The sequence below is a fragment of the Heterocephalus glaber genome, unplaced genomic scaffold, assembly GCF_053883595.1.
Source record: "Heterocephalus glaber isolate CG9 unplaced genomic scaffold, H.glaber_assembly_v1.0 deba00000943, whole genome shotgun sequence".
Classification (NCBI taxonomy): domain Eukaryota; kingdom Metazoa; phylum Chordata; class Mammalia; order Rodentia; family Bathyergidae; genus Heterocephalus; species Heterocephalus glaber.
This window is the reverse complement of record NW_028258175.1, coordinates 14,229,276-14,247,265: the sequence shown is the minus strand read 5'-3', so window position 1 is coordinate 14,247,265 and position 17,990 is coordinate 14,229,276. Positions and strand designations below refer to the sequence as shown.

General features: G+C 53.1%; 1 protein-coding gene across 4 annotated transcripts in view; it reads left to right on the top strand.

Moving 5' to 3' along the window:
- Positions 1-17,990, top strand: part of Abcc1 (ATP binding cassette subfamily C member 1 (ABCC1 blood group)) — a 139,356-nt gene that overhangs the window by 118,218 nt on the left and 3,148 nt on the right. For all 4 annotated transcript variants that reach the window (XM_087209181.1, XM_004855790.3, XM_021237215.2 and 1 more), the window contains 10 exons: positions 903-1,035; positions 3,696-3,903; positions 5,812-6,122; positions 7,807-8,006; positions 9,281-9,407; positions 10,059-10,160; positions 12,866-13,012; positions 14,855-15,013; positions 15,907-16,073; positions 17,146-17,340. In XM_087209181.1, coding sequence (XP_087065307.1) covers positions 903-1,035; positions 3,696-3,903; positions 5,812-6,122; positions 7,807-8,006; positions 9,281-9,407; positions 10,059-10,160; positions 12,866-13,012; positions 14,855-15,013; positions 15,907-16,073; positions 17,146-17,340 — 1,749 coding nt within the window. The remainder of the gene's footprint in view (positions 1-902; positions 1,036-3,695; positions 3,904-5,811; positions 6,123-7,806; positions 8,007-9,280; positions 9,408-10,058; positions 10,161-12,865; positions 13,013-14,854; positions 15,014-15,906; positions 16,074-17,145; positions 17,341-17,990) is intronic.

Below are 17,990 nucleotides of genomic sequence, written 5' to 3'. Positions count from 1 at the left end.
CAGTAGATCCACTCTTGAAATTCCCTGTCAGTCCCGTGAATGCACGAACACGTTCCTGAGGGCAAACTGGTCGCCTCTCGAAGGCCTCGGGCAGCCCACCTTGAAATACTGCATTGTGAAGATTAGACTGTGGCGAGTCGGTGGGGGGCAAGCTGTGTCCAGACCATAGCGGGACCATTTGTTATTGTGGGTGGTGAGCATATCTCGTTTATGTATTTTGGGGCATTAACGTTAAACTATTTTAACATGGAAAATAAAATGACGCCGAATTCAGAAATTGATGTATTTATATTCCAAGAGAATGATACCTATGGTTAAAGGGTAAAGCAAATGGGGGCAGAATGGGAGGAACGGGTGAGTCTGGTAGAGGATGTACAGAATCTCTCATAGTATTTTTGGAGCTTTGCTATAAATTTGAAATTACATGCAGATAGTTACCAAAAAGCATTAGACTTGACCTCCAAAAAACAAAGATAAAAATAAATCAAAAGGGCTGATCTTAGGTCATCTTCCAAGCATGAAAAAGCATCCAAAAATTGAAACCAAATGAAAAAACTAAGATAAGTATCCAACTTGCTGGATCTTCCTACGTTATGGATGTAGAAGAGGGGTGGAGAGGGTTGGACTCGCCCCAGAGGCCCCTGGGAGAATCCAGAACCATCTCTTCATGCAGGCATTGTGCAGAAAACACTCCGTGTGCCTGTGGTCGTCGGCTTTGTGCAGACTCTGGGGGCCATTAACTCCTTTCCCCAGGACTCACGGCTGTGGGGCCGATATGTGGGCACACGTGTGCATCTTCATGCATGTGCGTGGCATGTGCGTTGTTGGCAGCCCCTGTTGCAGCCCCAGCGTGGTGCCTGTCGAGGCATCCTTGGTTGACATTGCTGTGCTTTGCCTCCCAGGCAGCTCAGCAGCTCCTCCTCCTACAGCGGTGATGCCAGCAAGCACCACACCAGCGCCACTGAGCTGCAGAAACCCGGGGCCCAGGAGGAGAGCTGGAAGCTGATGGAGGCGGACAAGGCGCAGACGGGGCAGGTGAGGGCCTGCTCCTCGGGAAGGACGACACCAGGTTTGCACAGCCCTGGCTGTGTGTGGGATGTGGGGGCTCCATGAGCACCTGCACCCTGATGATGAGCCTATCCAGGTGCCGGCGACTGAGGCCAGAGGGACTGAGTGGCTTCTTACCCAGGGTCACAGCTGGCAAGCAGCTCTGAATCCTGCTGTTGGGCTCCAGGCTTGGCACTTGGCGGTGGAGCCCTGACTCCCGCCTCTCATTGAGCAGCTTGAGGCCTCCCCAAGCTTAGGCAACCTGGACCCTTTAGCTCCAGGCCTCCCATGCAGTGCGCTTTAGATGTGTGAGAGGCGGTTTCAGGTTGTGTGCAGACACAGCACACACTCGACATCATGATCTGACGTGGTCAGTGCTCGCTCTTCGCGTCTGTTTCAGCCTTTATGATTACATCAGTATAAAAGCTTCCTTTGAGGGCTAGCCTGTCTTAGCACCCAACATGGATCTCTCCTTTCATTGTATTTTTTAAAGATCACCTGCCATCATCTGATCGGGCAAGCATCAGTCATTTTCCATTTACAGTAGCAATTCAGAGTTTACTTTAAGAAGTAAATGTGGTTATGTAACAACAAAAATGGGCCTCGATTATAGCTGGGTGATGGAGCTGTACAAGGCCCTAGGTTCCACCTCCCATGTTCCCCAAAATGGGGAATCATATTGGTAAAATAAGTAGAAAGTAAGTACACAGACAAAACCAAAACACCTACAAAAGGTAGGAATAGACTGAGCAGGGTCAGGGGCCACTGGATGAGGTCTAAGGAAGGTCCCCCAAAAGAAGATAGGGGACCCTCAGCCTGCCCCCACTCCATGGAGTAGGCGTGTCCACTTTCATCCCAGAAAAGTGTTGCAGCACACAGCAAGCACGGGAGGCACAGGCAGGTGTATTAAGCAGAATCAAAGAGCACCCCCAGAAAGGGGTGCAGGTGCTTATGGTCTGGGGGAATTTGTGTGGTCTTGGGGCTGGAAGTCTGTGGAATTGGTCAGCTTACAGGAGAATTTAGAGGCAATACCTTGACTCGTAAGACTCTCAGGAATTTTGGAGTCATTTGCCTAGCAGGTGGGGGTGGGCAGCGTGACCTTGTGTAACTTGATTATGTCCAGAAGCTGTAGTTCCTTAGAAGTACAGTTGTAACATTACAGCTTCCCACGTCTCCGTCCTGTCTGTATCTTCTTCAGTCCCGCCTCACAGGCACCCTCTCTTACCTCTGCTCAGTTGTAGCTAGAGCCTCTTGGCAGCCTCTGCCCCTGGGTGTCTTGTCTTGTTGTCACACTAAGGGCCCTGGCCAAGGGCAAGAGGTGACAGTAGTGTCCCCTCTCCTTTCTCATACTACCCTCCTAGTGGCCAGAAAAGTTAGCCCAGACCCAACCCATGGGAAGGAAAGGCAGAGCTGCAGACCTGTGTGATCCTCATCTAGTCCCCGAGTTGGCCGGAGACAGCTTGCAAGGTCACCCCCGATTTACACATGAGGACCTGTGAGGCCAGAGCCTCACACTTGCCAAAGGTGGACAAGAGTGGAGCCGTGCTCAACACTCCCCGGTGCTCTCTGAGCCCTGACACCTCTGTATTCCACTTCCCCCAAGCAAAGGGTCCCCGGCAGGCCGCTCGGCTGCATGCTGAGGCCAGGTGGTGAAAGAAGCTCACCCTTCTGAGCCTGCTCCTGGAGGCCGCACCCTGAGTATTTCAGTGCCAGGAGGAGGCTTGGACAGGAGCAATGAAATCCACGGCTGTGTGTCAGACCTGCGATCTCCCTGCCTTCTGCAGTCAGATGATTCTTATTTTCCAGATGGAAGCATGCAAAGCCTGAAGCGGCAGTGAGCACACACGCGGGAAGGGAGACCTGGAGCGGTTAGGGTGGGGCCTGGCTTAAACTAGGAAGCCTGCCCCTGGCATCAGGCCGCTAGGTGTCTCCTAGCCCCGGTGTCACCCTGAAGGGCTCAGCAAGCACCGAGCAGTGGGCATCCAGCCGAGGTGGTTCTTGGTGCTGAGTCACGGGCAGCACCGACTGTGCAGTGGCAGTGACGGTTGGCTTTGGTTGGTAGACAGCGTGTCCCACCTTACCCTTGGTCTAAAACTCTGACGGCTTCCTGAGCGTCCTGCAGTGAAGATCAGAACCCTGACCTGAATCGCCAGACCGTGGGTGACCCGGGTGCGACTTCCCCCTCCAACCTCACCTTCCTCTCCACCCCGTGCTCTCACTTCAGCCACCTTTGCCCCTTTCCAGTTGCCCAAAGGTGCTGTGCTTCCTCCTGCCTCCGTGCCTTTGCACTTGCTCCCTCCACTTGAAGTATTCCACTTTCAGTTGGTGAACTCCCTACTGTTACTTCCTTAGATGAAACCTCCCCTGATACCCCCTCCCTGGGGGTTAGGTTAGGGTGTGCAGTTTAATACTTTTGGAATTGCACACCCATGATAGCCTTTCTCCGATCATGCATTTACCCCGTGGATGATTGGATGGCAACATGTGTGGCCCCTTGGCTGGAGGCTCTGCAAAGGCAGAGGCTTTGACTGTTGTCCTCTGACGGCTTCCTCCGTCGAATGACTGAAGGGAGGGTGGTGTGGGTCTGGGTGGAAACGAGCTAGGGATGTTGCCGACCCTGCCCCAACTGCTGTCTCCGCGGCCCCTAGGTGCAGCTCTCGGTGTACTGGGACTACATGAAGGCGATCGGGCTCTTCCTCTCCTTCCTGAGCATCTTCCTCTTCCTGTGCAACCACGTCTCCTCCCTGGCTTCCAACTACTGGCTCAGTCTGTGGACGGACGACCGTGTCGTCAACGGGACCCAGGAGCACACGAATGTCCGGCTGGGCGTCTACGGAGCTCTGGGCATCGCACAAGGTGGGTGTCACCATCCCACCCTGTAATCACTTCACGTCTGATTACAGAATTGGGCCCCTAAGTGCTCGAGGTTGCATGGATCCCCAAAACCAAGCCAAACCCAGGTGAGCAGCATCAGTCACATAGCAGGGCCTCAGGCATTTGTAGAGGTAATGCTTCTCGAATACACTGACTCTTCGGCCCCGAGGAGGCTGGAGGGAGGTGAGCTCCTTGCCCATTTTCCAGATGGGGAAAGTTGGGAGCAGGGGCCGCTGGGAGCTGTGCAGGCTGGAGGCCCCTTGTCCCATTGCTCTGCTGCCTGATGGGGCTCCTGCAGAGTCTTCTGTAAGCAGTGGCCTGCTGTGCAAAGGTTCAGGTTTATTGGGTGCTGTCCCTGGGGATGCGGGACCACACCCGGAGATATTTCTCGTTGTCCCATCCAGAGGGGAGGTGGGTTGTGGCCCCTGGCACCTGAAGGCTGAATATTCCAGGGTGCACAGAACAGCCCCACAGCAGCCAGGGTGAGTCAGCAGTGAGGAGACGGAGAATTCTGTCGTCTGCCTTCTGTGTGACCCATGGAGGTACCCGGACACAACAGAGCATTTACTCGGTGCCTGGCTCCACTCTCAGCTCTGCTACATGTGCTAAAGTGTTTTATCCTAACAGCAATCCCATGAGGGAGGAGCTATTATTTTCCCCCTTTCAGCAGTAGAAAAAGTGAGGGCCAGAGAGGTTAAGTCAGTTGCCCAGAGTCACATAGCGAATGCATGGCAGAGCAGGTACTGAATGAGTCATTCTGGGCTCAGGGGCTCACACCCTTAGCGGCTGTGCTGTGCAGGACATGGGATTTTGCGTATGTGCTCACAGAAACTGCGGGTATGCCTGCACCTGTCCGGTGTCTGTGATATGTGAGCGTGTACAGTAAATGCATACGGTTGACACACTGGAGCACTTCTGTATGGCAGGCACGTTGCCACTTGGCATTCAATAGTGCTCTAAGGTAAATGTCATTGTCCCCATCTTACAGATAAGGGAACTGAGGTTCAGAGGTTAAGTGACTTGGGGAAGGTCCCCAAACTAGCAAGTGGCAGAGATAGTGTTTGGCAGTGTTGGCCAGAGACGAGACCCTCCCATTCTCACCCTGGCCTCTGAGTTTCTTCCTGATCAAAGCAGCCACCGGGGAAGCCTCTCCACACCTACCGCATTGCAGCCTGGAAAGAACTGCACTCTGCTGGGGGTGGTTTGGAGGAGCCTCAGATGAGTCATGATCACTAGGAAGTGGCTTTGGAAAAAGCTATTAACAGAAGAGCAGATGTGCATTTCTTGAGTTTCTCAGTTGGTAACCTCCCCTTCCCCTACTAGTGGGGCAAAGGGCTGTGGCCTGCAAATTCTTTTTGAGGGAAAGCAGAGAGCAGAGAGGGTATGATGCTTACCTGGGCCCACACAGTCAGCGTCTGCTCTGCAGCCACAAGCTCTGGTGGCTGTTTGAATTCCAGGTAGTGAGAACTGACCATTCAGTTCTTGGGTTGAATGAACCACTCGGCCAGTGCTCAGTGGCCACTGCGGCTGGTGCCGCCCTCCTGGACCACGCAGGTGGACAGCTTGGGACACTGCCGAAGGCCCAGGGGTGAAGGCTGGGAGCCTGGAGCCCAGGCCCACTCTGCTTTCATCTGCTAAATACGCTTTGCGCAGAATCCGCTGGTCTGGGTTTCATTTTCTCATCTGAAGCAGGTAGCAGTAGAACTTACCCAGGGGTCCCTAGATTTAGACAGGTGTGAAGGCCTAGCGCCCTGCTCTGCAGGTACTTAGTGCACTGCCACTCTGGGAAGCTGGGAGTCCGGCCTGCCTGCTCCGTGCATCCCTCCTCCTGCAGCTCAGCCCCTGCCTGGCCCCTCCCCACCACAGAGCCTCACACGCAAGTGTTTGCAGGTGTTGCCGTGTTTGGCTACTCCATGACGGTGTCCATCGGGGGCATCTTTGCCTCCCGCCGCCTGCACCTGGACCTGCTGCACAACGTCCTCCGGTCGCCCATGAGCTTCTTTGAGCGCACCCCCAGCGGGAACCTGGTGAACCGCTTCTCCAAGGAGCTGGACACGGTGGACTCCATGATTCCTCAGGTCATCAAGATGTTCATGGGCTCCCTGTTCACCGTCCTGGGCTCCTGCATCCTCATCCTGCTGGCAACCCCCATCGCTGCTGTGGTCATCCCGCCGCTGGGCCTCATCTACTTCTTCGTGCAGGTGAGGGAGGTGTGGTGTCCAGGGCCTGTCACCCGACATCTCCCTGTTTGCCCAGCATAGGGCGGTCGAGGACTTCCTGGAGGGAGCTTAGGTTTGCTTCTGTCTGTTTTGAATACCTAAATTGATTTTTAGCTGCGATAACCAAAACGCATATGTGTTCCTTCTAGTAAATTGTACTTTTTTAGCTTTGAGTTAGAAAACAAAACTGTATAGGTATAAAGATACATCTGCTAGATATAACCAGATAATGGAGACACAAAAGATAGCAACTTAAGCAGGATAGACGTCTGTTTTTCTCTCTTGTAATAGATATCTCGGGGTAGGCCAGGGCTGAGATGGCAGCTCAATGACTTTGTTAGTGTGCTAGATTGTCTCTTCTTCTCTCCCTTCTTGCATAAGCATTCTATTCTTAAATTGGTCTCATGGTCCAAGAGGGTTGCTGGGGTTTCAGCCATCATATCTGTATTTTCAGACAGTGAGACGAAGAGAAGGAACAGGCCAAGAAAGTGTATGGTTGCTGAATCAGTTCTACCCATTTAATTACAGCTAATGGTCCAAACTTGGTCATGTGACCCCTGCTCTTTGCAAGGAGGGTAGCAAGTGCAGTTTTTTAGCTGGGCACATTGTAGTTTCCGATAATAAATTTTGGCTGGGAAAGAAGAGGATACTGTGCAAGCAGTTAGTATTCTCTGCCCCAGCCCCTCTGTAGAACCTGTTACCATCTTTTCTTTGAACACACTGGTTTCTCAGATCGTGTTCCCAGTTGACAGGCGAGTGTGTTGAGGCCCGAGGAGGAGAAGCATCTTACCCAAGTGCCGGGGTTCAGCACGTGAACCCAAGCTTGTCCTGCCCTCGGCTGCACCAAAGCATTAACTGTAGCACACTTGCTAGGTGAGGTTCTTGGCTGAGATGGGAGCGTTCCCACGGCAAAGCAGGGGTGCATGGTACCCCATTCCTCTCTGTTTGGGTGAGGTCCAGCAGGCCTTGGTCCAGCCCACCCCTGGACCCCCTTATACTGCAGCCTGGGAATTGTTGAGCAGGAAGAAGGACCGAGTCAGAGAGGCCAGATCCAGTTCCCAGGGCCTCCCCATAGCCTCTTTAAATTGGTGCCACTTTTTCTTGGCAAATCTTGTAGCTGCATTTACTGAAAGTGTTGTATCATAGCCACTTTCCCATCACTAGAACAGAATATCCAACACCCACAGCTTAGAGGTTTATCTTGGCTCACGGTTTCAGTCCATGCCAGCTGGCTCCAAGGCGGAAATAGCACGGCAGAGGAAGAGGTGCTCGCCCCGTGGCAGCCAGAAAGCAGGGCGTCAGGGAGCGGGGACGGGAATACACCTTCCAGGTCCACCCCAGCGCCCACCTCCAGCCAGGCCCCACCTCTGCTGGGCTCTGTGTGCCTGATTTCCTCCGCCTGAGGCAGGAGGGCGAGGGAGCACCTCGTGGGTTTGCTGTGAGGATCATACACTGGGCGTGGACACTGGGCTCTGTGTAAATATTGGTTATTGTCACTGTTGTCCACGCTGTGCCTGAAGTCCACCAGGTGAGCAGGACACTTGTTAAGTGCCCAGCATTTTGCCTCCTGGAAGTATCAGTCATATCCAGACTTCTCCAGCACAGCCCCAGCAGGACCAGATGAGCCAACCATTGCCAAATTGTCGCTTCTCCCCCACCCCCCCAGAGGTTCTACGTGGCTTCCTCTCGGCAGCTAAAGCGCCTTGAGTCAGTCAGCCGCTCCCCAGTTTACTCCCACTTCAACGAGACCTTGCTGGGGGTCAGCGTCATCCGCGCCTTTGAGGAGCAGGAGCGCTTTATCCACCAGAGTGACCTGAAGGTGGATGAGAACCAGAAGGCCTACTACCCCAGCATTGTGGCCAACAGGTGGGCACTGGGATGGGAGGGCCATCGGGAGATTCCGCCTGGGCCCCTGGGTCATGGGCAGGGCGCAAAGCAGCCAAGCAGACAGGCTGGGGCCCCTGCGGAGGGGAGGCACGGCGACCGTCCGAGACAGACAGGAGCGCTGTGAGCGCAGGACAGGTTTCTGCTGGAGTCGTAGAGTCCCTCGAGCACTGTCTACTGCTGTCTTGGTGACGTCCGGTCCTCCATGACGGGCAGAGGTTTGCAAATTATTTGCTGAATTTAGAGTAGTGTTTGCTGTATCCCCAAATAGCCTCCCCTCCTCACCCTTTTGCACGCTGGCACACTTTGTTGAAAGGCAGTGTAGATCATCGCCAACCTCACCCACTGGGCACAGTCTGATCCCATCGCTACAGGCTGGGTGGAGACCCAGAGTTGCTGGAGCCCTTGACTTCCTGGCAGGGCTGTTAGGAAGTTTGCCAAAGTCTGGCTTTGTCTGTAGGAGAATTTCACACATAAGAGGATCAGTCACATAGATGGTAAGGGAAAAAAGTTGATCCAGCCGCCCTATTTCCTGAAAGAAATGCAAACTCCTTTACATTTTAAAATGTGAAAATAGTTTCTCTCGGGCTACATGATAGCTTATGAAAGTTAACTTTAAACACACAAAATATCTTTATGTTTAAAAAAGTAAATAATACATTTTTGTGTTTCTGAGAACATGTCAGGCACATTGAACATAGTAGCGTGCATCTCCCTTCTAGATCTGTCTCTTTCTCAGAGACTTGTTCATTCGTTTGCGGTGCTGGGGATTGAACCCAGGGTCTCACACATGCTCGGCAAGCATTCTAGCACGAGCTACAGCCCCAGCCCAGGAGACTCATTTTAAATCAGTGGCGCCTCTTACCGTTGAGGGCTTCTTTGTGTTTAAGTTCTAGGGTATCTTTTTATGAGATGCGTATGTGCGTAACATTTAAAAGACTTCTTGAGAAAAGGTTGGTTCCTAAGAAGGCAAGTTTCAGATTCCAGGGGAAAAGCTTCTGGAGAACCCTGTGCTTCTCCTGGGGCTGACCGGGCCGGTGGGAGGTAGGAACTTCAAGTCTCACGGGCCCTGGCCCCGTGGCCAGGCCACATGTTTTGTTCCGGGCAGCGCTGAGAAGGCCTTTCTCCAGAACTCTCGGGAGTCATTCCAGCTAGCACATTGACCGTCTGCCCCCATGGCCTGGAGCCAGGTCTCTGAAAGGCTGACTGTGTGCGTGTGTCTGTGTGCCCGTCCGCCTGTGTCTCCCTCTGTGCAGGTGGCTCGCGGTGCGACTGGAATGCGTGGGGAACTGCATCGTCCTGTTCGCCGCCCTGTTCGCAGTCATCTCCCGGAACAGCCTCAGCGCCGGCCTGGTGGGCCTCTCGGTGTCTTACTCCTTGCAGGTAGGAGCGGCCGCTCTTAGCTGGACGGTTCACATCTCACAGTGGGGAGAAACAGTTGCCAGGTTCCTGGGCCTTGACTGCATTCTCTCAGGAATGGGAAGAGAGGGAAGGGAGCAGGAGGACCGGGGAGATCTGAGTGCAGAACCTGGGCCACCTGAAGCAGAAGAGGGATTTGACACGGCCGGGATTCTCCACCAGTCGAGAAAACTCCTCGATGGCGTGAGGGGATGCTGCCAGCTACAAGGGAAACGCTTTTAAAACTGCGAATTTCAAGCCAGCACTCAGGGAGGCTAAGGCAGGAGAATCAGAAGTTCAAGCCCAGCTTGGACAACTTAGCAAGGCCCTGACTCAAAAAACCACAGCAAACCCCAAATTCGGATTTACCTCCCTCTGGTCTCATGAGTTTTGATACATTGTGTTTTCATATTATCGATTAATTCCAAGTGTTTTCTGGTTTCCTTTCCAAAGACTTGTGTGGCCCATGATCATTTTGAAAAACACAGTGCTTAGGGATGAAGTGCGGGCAGTGTGGGTGACCGCTGTCTGTGGGGTTGCTAACATCTGTACTTTTCTTACTTGAAGTGTTTCATGATGAAAATAAAGTAAGTCGCGTTCGCTCTGTAAGCTCCACGCTGACTCTTCCACTTGCAGATCACCTCATACTTGAACTGGCTGGTTCGGATGTCATCCGAGATGGAGACCAACATTGTAGCCGTGGAGAGACTCAAGGAGTATTCAGAAACCGAGAAAGAGGTAAAGCCGGGGCCCCAGCCTGACCCCTTGGGCCTGCCCATCACTGTGGCTTTACCCCAGAAGACACCCGAGCAGCCGTGGCTTGTGCCTCCTGTTCTGAGCGGGACAGTGTGTTGGATGCCCCACCGGGTAGAAGTCCGTCTGGTGCTCCTATTGCCTCTTTCGATGCCTGCCTGGAACCACCTGGTTTTAGAGTAAGAAGATAGTTTCTAATTATCCAGGTTTTTCCCAGATATAGGAGGCCAGTATACAAGGTCACAGGATGTTTTCAGGGCATCAGACAGCCTTCACTGTGTAGTGAGGACATCTTACCCCTCCTGATTCTCATCATTTCTAGCTTTTGTTGGCCTCGCCGAGAAAGTCTTAGTTTGCTGCACTATCTGAAGATAATCTCCCGCCAGCAGATGTAAAGAGCAGCCTTCAAGGGGCAGCATTTATCCAGCCAAGATGACCTGCTATTTGTTTTGTAGTTTTACAAGGAGCTTCTGTTACAGAAGATAACTAGTTTTCCATTTGTGATTGTATAGAAGTTTTCCTTTTAAGTAAGTTAAACAATTAAGTAGAAATGCGTTGATTCGCAGTGTCGAAAATAAGTGACAGAAAGTCAGTGACAAAGGAATCGGTAGATGGTTACGGCAGAAATCTTGGTGTGGTAAGGCATTGCCTGAGCCTCAGGAAAGCTGGTCTCTATTTTCTAGACCAGGAAGGACCGGTGCCAATCAGGGTCACAAGGGGCTCAGGGCGGCAGGGGACTAAGACCAAGGTCCCCAGCCTGATGGCACCCTCGAGGCCTGAGCAGCCCCACCAGCAGCAGTGTTAGTGACAGTCATGATAGTAACAAGAGTGACTGGCAAGGCCACCAGGGACACACGCTGTGCTCTGGTGAGGTCAGGCCCTGTCCTGAATGTCTCTGCACAGGGTGACTCACCGTCACCACTGTGCTGCATTGTAGTAGATGCTCTTATTAGGTCTGCTTTACAGGCAAGGAGGCTGAGACTCAGAGAGGTGTGAGCCACTCACCCCGGTCACATGTCTGGCAGACGGTGGACCCAGATGTGGGCCTGCATGGTGCCCTGCTGCCCACTGAGAACATGCCCCTCTGGGACCAGGACCAAAGTCCCAGTGCAGGTCTGTCCTGAGAGCCAGCGCAGTGGCCTGCATCTGACCTTTAATTCACCCACACCATGACCCAGGTCTACTGTGAAAGTGGGTCCAGTGCTGTTACCCACCCCACGGTGAATTTACTTTCTTATAGTAGCTTTATCGAGATATAATCCACATGCCCTGCAGCTGTTTTTAAGAAAACACTTTACATATTTTTACTTTTTTTTTTTTTTGGAGGCCATGTAGTCCAGGCTGGCCTCAAACTCACTGTGTAGCCCAGGTTGGCCTGGAACTTGCGGTGATCCTCCATGCGCTTCTTTCCAGTCCTCTCTGTTCTATAACATGTCGCCTTCGTGCATGTCCCTAAATTATAGAGTGGAGGTAGGCTTATTGTTAAAAAGACTTATGCAGGAAGTTTCCAGGGGAGAACAGATGACAGCTGTCCTTTCCTGTGCCCTGCGCTGGCTCCTTCCCTGGACAGAGCCCTTATTCACAGGCAGGTCCTAGACCTTTCCCTGGCGTATGCACACCCTTGCATGCTTCTGTTTCTTTTAACCCCAGTCACATGTGTGGGTTTTTCTGTGCAGGTGCTCCCCCTTGTCTTTGGCCCTGCTCGGGGCCCAGGCATGTCTGCATCTGAAAAAATACAGTAGTCCCTGCCTGGTAGGTTTGCTTCGAGCCTCCAGTGAGATCCTCAGTCACCAAGACTGAGCGGAGCGCCCAGAGCACTGTAAGTGCTCCCTAAACACGCTGGTGTGTTTTAGTGATTCTGTGCCAGACGGGTCATCCGCCCTGTCCTGCTCTTTGCTGACCTGCAGCAGGATGCTCCTGCACGTGCTGGTCTCAGGAGGGATATGCATTCCCTGGGCCACAGCCCCCAAGCCTGGCCCAGAGCATACCTCTTGTGGGTTCAGCAAATGCTGAACTGCATTTTTCAGAAGTAGGGGCTGCATGACCTGCGTGAGGCGCTTAGCCTGCCTTCAGCTCAGCTTCTTCATGTGTGGACTGGGGATGTCACAGGACCCTTTGGAGGTCCCTGGGAGGAGGAATGAGGTCAGGTGACAGTCATGGGTGGGGTGCGGAGCTTGGCACTTGGTGGTCTAGTGTCAGCCAGCCATGGCGTCACTGTTGCTCTCCAGGCCAGGGAGTCAGCTGTGCACCTTTACTCTCACGCCTGTTGGGAGAAGGCCACTCACGCATCGCTTCTGTCCGTGAGCATTTCATCAGCCCCCTACTGTGTGCTCTGGCATAGAGACAGCAGAAAACAGTGTCAGAGCATGGTGGTCAGGGGTGTGTGGGAGGTGGTCAGCGCTCTGAAGGACCACCGAGCAGGGGAGGGCACGAGGACACAGGGCCGGGGGTGGCCCTGAGTCTGCAGGAGGTGAACGTGGGGCCCAGTGGGTAGCCTGGGGAAGAGCGTTCCCGGACAAGCAAACAGGAGGTGCAAAGGTGGAGGCAGGCCATGGGGTGTGTCTAGCAGGACAGGGAGGGAGACAGGGCGGGAGGGAAGTCGGAGGTCTGTTCTGATAGAGCCTGTGGCGTGCAGGACGGACTCAGGATTCCTCTTTTCTCCCCCTTCCTGTCCCTCCCTGTGACCTAAGGCTCCCTGGCAAATCCAGGAGACAGCTCCACCCAGCACCTGGCCCCAGGTGGGCCAAGTGGAGTTCCGGGATTACAGCCTGCGGTACAGAGAGGACCTGGACTTGGTTCTCAAGCACATCAACTTCACCATCGAAGGGGGAGAAAAGGTGGGTTTGTGTTGTGCCCCCCTCCCACACACACACCTGTTCACAGTTGGGCATTCGGGCTGGAGTCAGGCAGCTAAAGCCAACAGTCACCTCCCCAGCCAGGGCAGCCCCGCACTGTGTGGGGCCAGTGGAAGTGAGGGCTGATCCGTGTCCAGAGGTTTCATGCCAGGAGCCCAGAGGCCAAATGAGGCTGCAGATTTGTTTGGGGAGAGAGGGGGGATGCAAGCGAGTCATGAATACTGAAAAGTCTGTTCACATTTTACACAGAAACACAGCCACTTTGCTTGACATGTCAGGACATTTAACAACATTGGACCAATGCACCTTCCTGGCACTTTTTTTTGGAGTGAATGATTTTATTTTTTACTAGTGCATGCACTCAGTGCATGTTGGCATTGGTTTTAGGGACTGGGCACTTGCACCTAACGTATTTTGACTCTCTGTTCCCCTTCCCTCCCCTTCTCCTCCCTCCATCTCTCCGGCTGTAGATTCCCTCCCCCCTTTTCTTTCTTCTTTTCTTTCTAGCTCACGTTTGTGGCACACGATGATCGCATTCATTGTGGTTAGCCGGTGCGTGTACGTGGCACCCCCAAGATCCTTCTGCGTCCCCTTCCCTCCCTCCGCCTTAGTCTCTTGGTCCTCCTCCCATTTGCAAAAGCTCTATAGCCTCCCTGTTCCCCCTGCATGGTGTCAGCTGGGCCCTTTGAAGGCCTGCAAGGTGATGTCCTTGTCACTGCTTAGGGGCAGCTCGAGGCACATACAAATTGTGGGGATTTTAGGACCTTCCTTTGGTTGGAAGCTATTCCTGGAAGACATCCTTGGGATCCTTAGAATTTCCCCGGAAATCAGGTCAGAGGTCTTCCTGGCAGTTGGTATTTCTGATCATACGGATTTGTTAAACTCTCCCTGCATGAGGCTCAGAACATCTCATTCCCATTAGATGACTTCTAACAAGGGAAGGGGGAAACTAGGGCAGCCCGTATTCCCACGGCGTCTTTCTGACTTACATCACAGCATAGGAACTGCTCCTGCCTGCTGCGCTGTGACATCTGTTACAGGGTTGTGGGAGCCTGCCTCTCACCAGGCCGGAGGCAGAGAGGCTGTGTGGGGCATCAGGGATGCCAGCCGCTGGCTGTTAATGGGAAGCCCAGATCTCTCCAGTGGAGACCAGGCCATATTAAAAGGGGTCGGTGGCATCTGCTTGCGTCTCAGAAATTTCAGTAGCTCAGGTTGGGAAGATCCCCATTAGAGGAGTGAAACACAGGGTGGGGAAGAAAAGGAAATACCCAACCGTTGCTTAATCCTCTCCTGAGTTGAATGTAATAGGCCTTATTAAATATTCCTTCTGAGGCCGGGGATTTGGCTCAGTGGTGCCACCACCTGCCTTGCAAGTGCAGGGTGTCCCAAGTGTGATCCCTGGTACCAAAAAAAAAAAAAAAATTCCTTCTGCCTGATACCTGTCTTTTTGGAGGTCTCTGCTGACTTAAGTTCCTTGAGTTTGGCTATATCCCCAGGCCTTATTTATTTTTTATTTTGAGACTATCTTGCTAAGTTGCCAAGGCTAGGTTTAAACTTGCAGTCCTCCTGCCTCAGCCTCCCAGAGTGCTGGGATCACAGGCATGTGACTCCCACACCCCACAAGGGAGTGTCTCTTGACATTTGGCCAAAGCAGCCCCTACAGGAGTGTCCTGGGGATCTGAGGACAGAGTGTGCTGGTGGGAGTTGGGTCAAGCAGATGACTGGACCTCTCCCGCCCAGCCGCCCACAGTGAGGACACTGCGAGGCCAGGGCAGCCCCAGATTTGAGCATTCCCACCTCATCCAGGCCCTTCTTGTCCAACAGGTGGGCATCGTGGGGCGAACAGGAGCCGGCAAGTCCTCTCTCACCCTGGGCCTGTTTCGGATGAATGAGTCCTCTGGAGGCGAGATCGTCGTCGATGGCATCAACATCGCTAAAATCGGCCTGCACAACCTGCGCTTCAAGATCACCATAATACCCCAGGTGGGGCCGGTGGGCCCTCACAGACAGTGACAGCAGCCTGCTGTGTGTGGACTCGACCAACCCTAAATCACAGATGTTTTCTCTTTTTTTTCAAAAATTTATATCTAGGGCCAGGGATTTAGCTCAGTGGTTTCGCCACCTGCTGCGCGAGTGCAAGGACCCGACTTTGATCCCCGGTACCAAAAAAAAAAAAATTTAGATCTATATGGAACATGTACAGATTTTTTTCTTGACATCATTCCCTAAGTGATACAATATAACAACTGCTCACACAGCATTCAGACTGTCCTAGTACTCTAAATAATCTAGAGGTAGCCGACAGTGTACAGGAGGATGTAAGTTATATACATATACCGCACCATTACCCACGGGGCCTGAGCACCTGTGGATTTTGATATCTGAGAGGGGTCTTAGTGCAACCCTGTCTCCTCTCCTGGCTGTCAGAGTCAGAATGAGAATCTTTATTGCTTCCAAGACTAACCGAGTGAGAATTCCCTGCAGACTGATCGGTGTAGGTGGCGGCTCCCTAATACGTTGCCTGTTGGGATTACTCTCCCAGAATTTCTCCCAGGGTTCCGTTCCAGAGGTGGGAGACGGGAGGAAGCCACAGCACCTTAGCATTTGCCGGTGCTACATTCTGTGTGGACCCCAGCACATTTGCCTGTCGAAAGCTCCGAGAAGCTGTGCCCAAGGGAGATTTGTGTCCTACCACTTAACCTGAGGTTTCCTTTTCTTTTTTAAATGATGAACATCTCTAGAATTAGGGATTCTGAGGGACTCTGAAGTCTGTTGCTCCGCAGTTCTGTGGAGAACGTTTTGCATCTGCCTCTGGGTTCTGTCCCCGCTGAACATGGCACGAGCTTCACATGCCGGCTCCTCTCCCCTCTGCGCAGGACCCTGTTTTGTTCTCGGGTTCCCTCCGCATGAACCTGGACCCCTTCGCCCAGTACTCTGACGACGAAGTCTGGACAGCCCTGGAGCTGGCTCACCTGAAGGGCTTCGTGTCGGGCCTGCCGGACAAGCTGAACCATGAGTGCGCGGAAGGCGGAGAGAACCTGAGGTGGTTGGAGCCGGGCCAGTCGGGCGGGAAGCAGGTCCCCTGGGCACCGCCCAGGCCCGCGTGTGTGGAGATTCTGCCCTCTTGTGTGGGTTTGAGGCCTGGTTCCGCCACAGACAAGCCACTTGTCCCTTCGCCCCTTGGCGCCTCAGCCTCCATGGCTGTAAAATCGTTTTCACTCCAGGCTCTATTTTCCTTGAAGTATAACCAGGAAGAACAGTGCATTTCCCATCATACATTGGCCCAAACGCACTGAGGGTGCCTGTCATTTGTTAAACTATGAAAGGGCGCTGTACCAGTTGGCAGGTAGCTCTGCTCTGAGCCTCCCTACCCACCGTCCCTGCTGCCTTGGCTTTCTTCTCAGGGTCTCCGGGATCTCCCTAGGATTCCGCAGCTAACGCCTGTTTCAGTGAGGAATCTCCCCAGTCTTGTCCCAGTGCCTTTAGTCAGAGCTTGGTTCAGCTACCCATCGCCATGACAACCGTCCTCCCTGTGCTCACATGCTAGGGTGGTCTGCCGGGGGCTCTGTTCGCCTGACTGCGCTCACTCATGTGGCGAGGGTCACCTGGCTGTTGGCTGATCTTTCTGGCCTTCTTAAGAGCAGTAGGGAGCACTCCATGTGCCTGTCGTCCCCCAGCAGACCAGGTGGGCCTGTTGTCATGGTGACGGGGAAGGCCCAGTGTTCATCCCCAGGTCCGGCTTCTGCTCTCCCTGTGTTTGTCACATCCTCTTCATCAAGGCCAGGCACATGGCCAAGTCGAGTCAGCTGTGAGGGCCGTGTGGTTGGATAGGGGTGCATGGATAAGGGCCATTTGCTACTCACTACACCACTCATGGTGAACGGGACCAGTATTTTGAATAGCTCCTCTGAACCCTGTGTAGAAATTTATCCTGCTTCTCCTGCCACAGGAAATAGACAATTGATTAGTGATGTCTGCCACAGGCATGGAAATGGGGAGTGGGTGGGCTCTTCTGGTCTAAACAGGACCAAGTGTCTCCTCTCCTTCTCCCAGATCAGCTGGCTTCAGGGTCAGGCTTGGTTAACATGGTCTCTGGTCTTCTTCGGCTTTTCTAGCATTGGGCAGCGCCAGCTTGTGTGCCTGGCCCGGGCTTTGCTGAGGAAGACAAAGATCCTCGTGCTGGATGAGGCCACGGCAGCCGTCGACCTGGAAACAGATGACCTCATCCAGTCCACCATCAGGACACAGTTCGAGGACTGCACGGTCCTCACCATTGCCCACCGGCTCAACACCATCATGGACTACACAAGGTGAAGCCCTAGCTAAGAGGCCTGGCTCTGGTCACTGCCCCATCCATCCATCCATCCAGTCCTTATGCCAAGGAACAGCCCGTTGGTGGGGCTTCTATATCTTGGGTAGTGCCAGGTGCTTGTGGCATCATGCACTCATTTATTCTCATCTTCTCTATGCATGGTGCCTTCTATGTGCCTAGAAGTGGGGCTTAGCTCTGGGCCCTGGGAGCTCTACATGATGCTGTTGGCCAGGGCACCCATCCAGGGACTGGGTAGTGTAGTTTGAGGAGACAATGAGCAGAGCAACAAATAACATGATTTCAGAGGGCAGTATATGTTGGGAAGATAATGGGCAAAGGGGAAGGCAGTAGCAGTCTGTGCTTGGTGGTGTCATACCAGTACTCTGGGAGGCTGAAGCAGAGGATTGCAAGTTTGAACCCACTCTGGGCAACTTAGTGAGACCTTATCTCAAAATAAAAAACTAAAGGATGGGGATGTAGCTCAGTATAAACCCACTATAGTACTAGTACTTGTACTGCCAAAAAAAGAAAAAAGAAAAAAATATAATCCATCCCAGATTATAGTTGTCTTTATACCTACACAGTTGTAAAATCAAATTGTTAGACATTGGTGCCGGGGATTTAGCTCAGTGGTTCCACCGCCTGCCT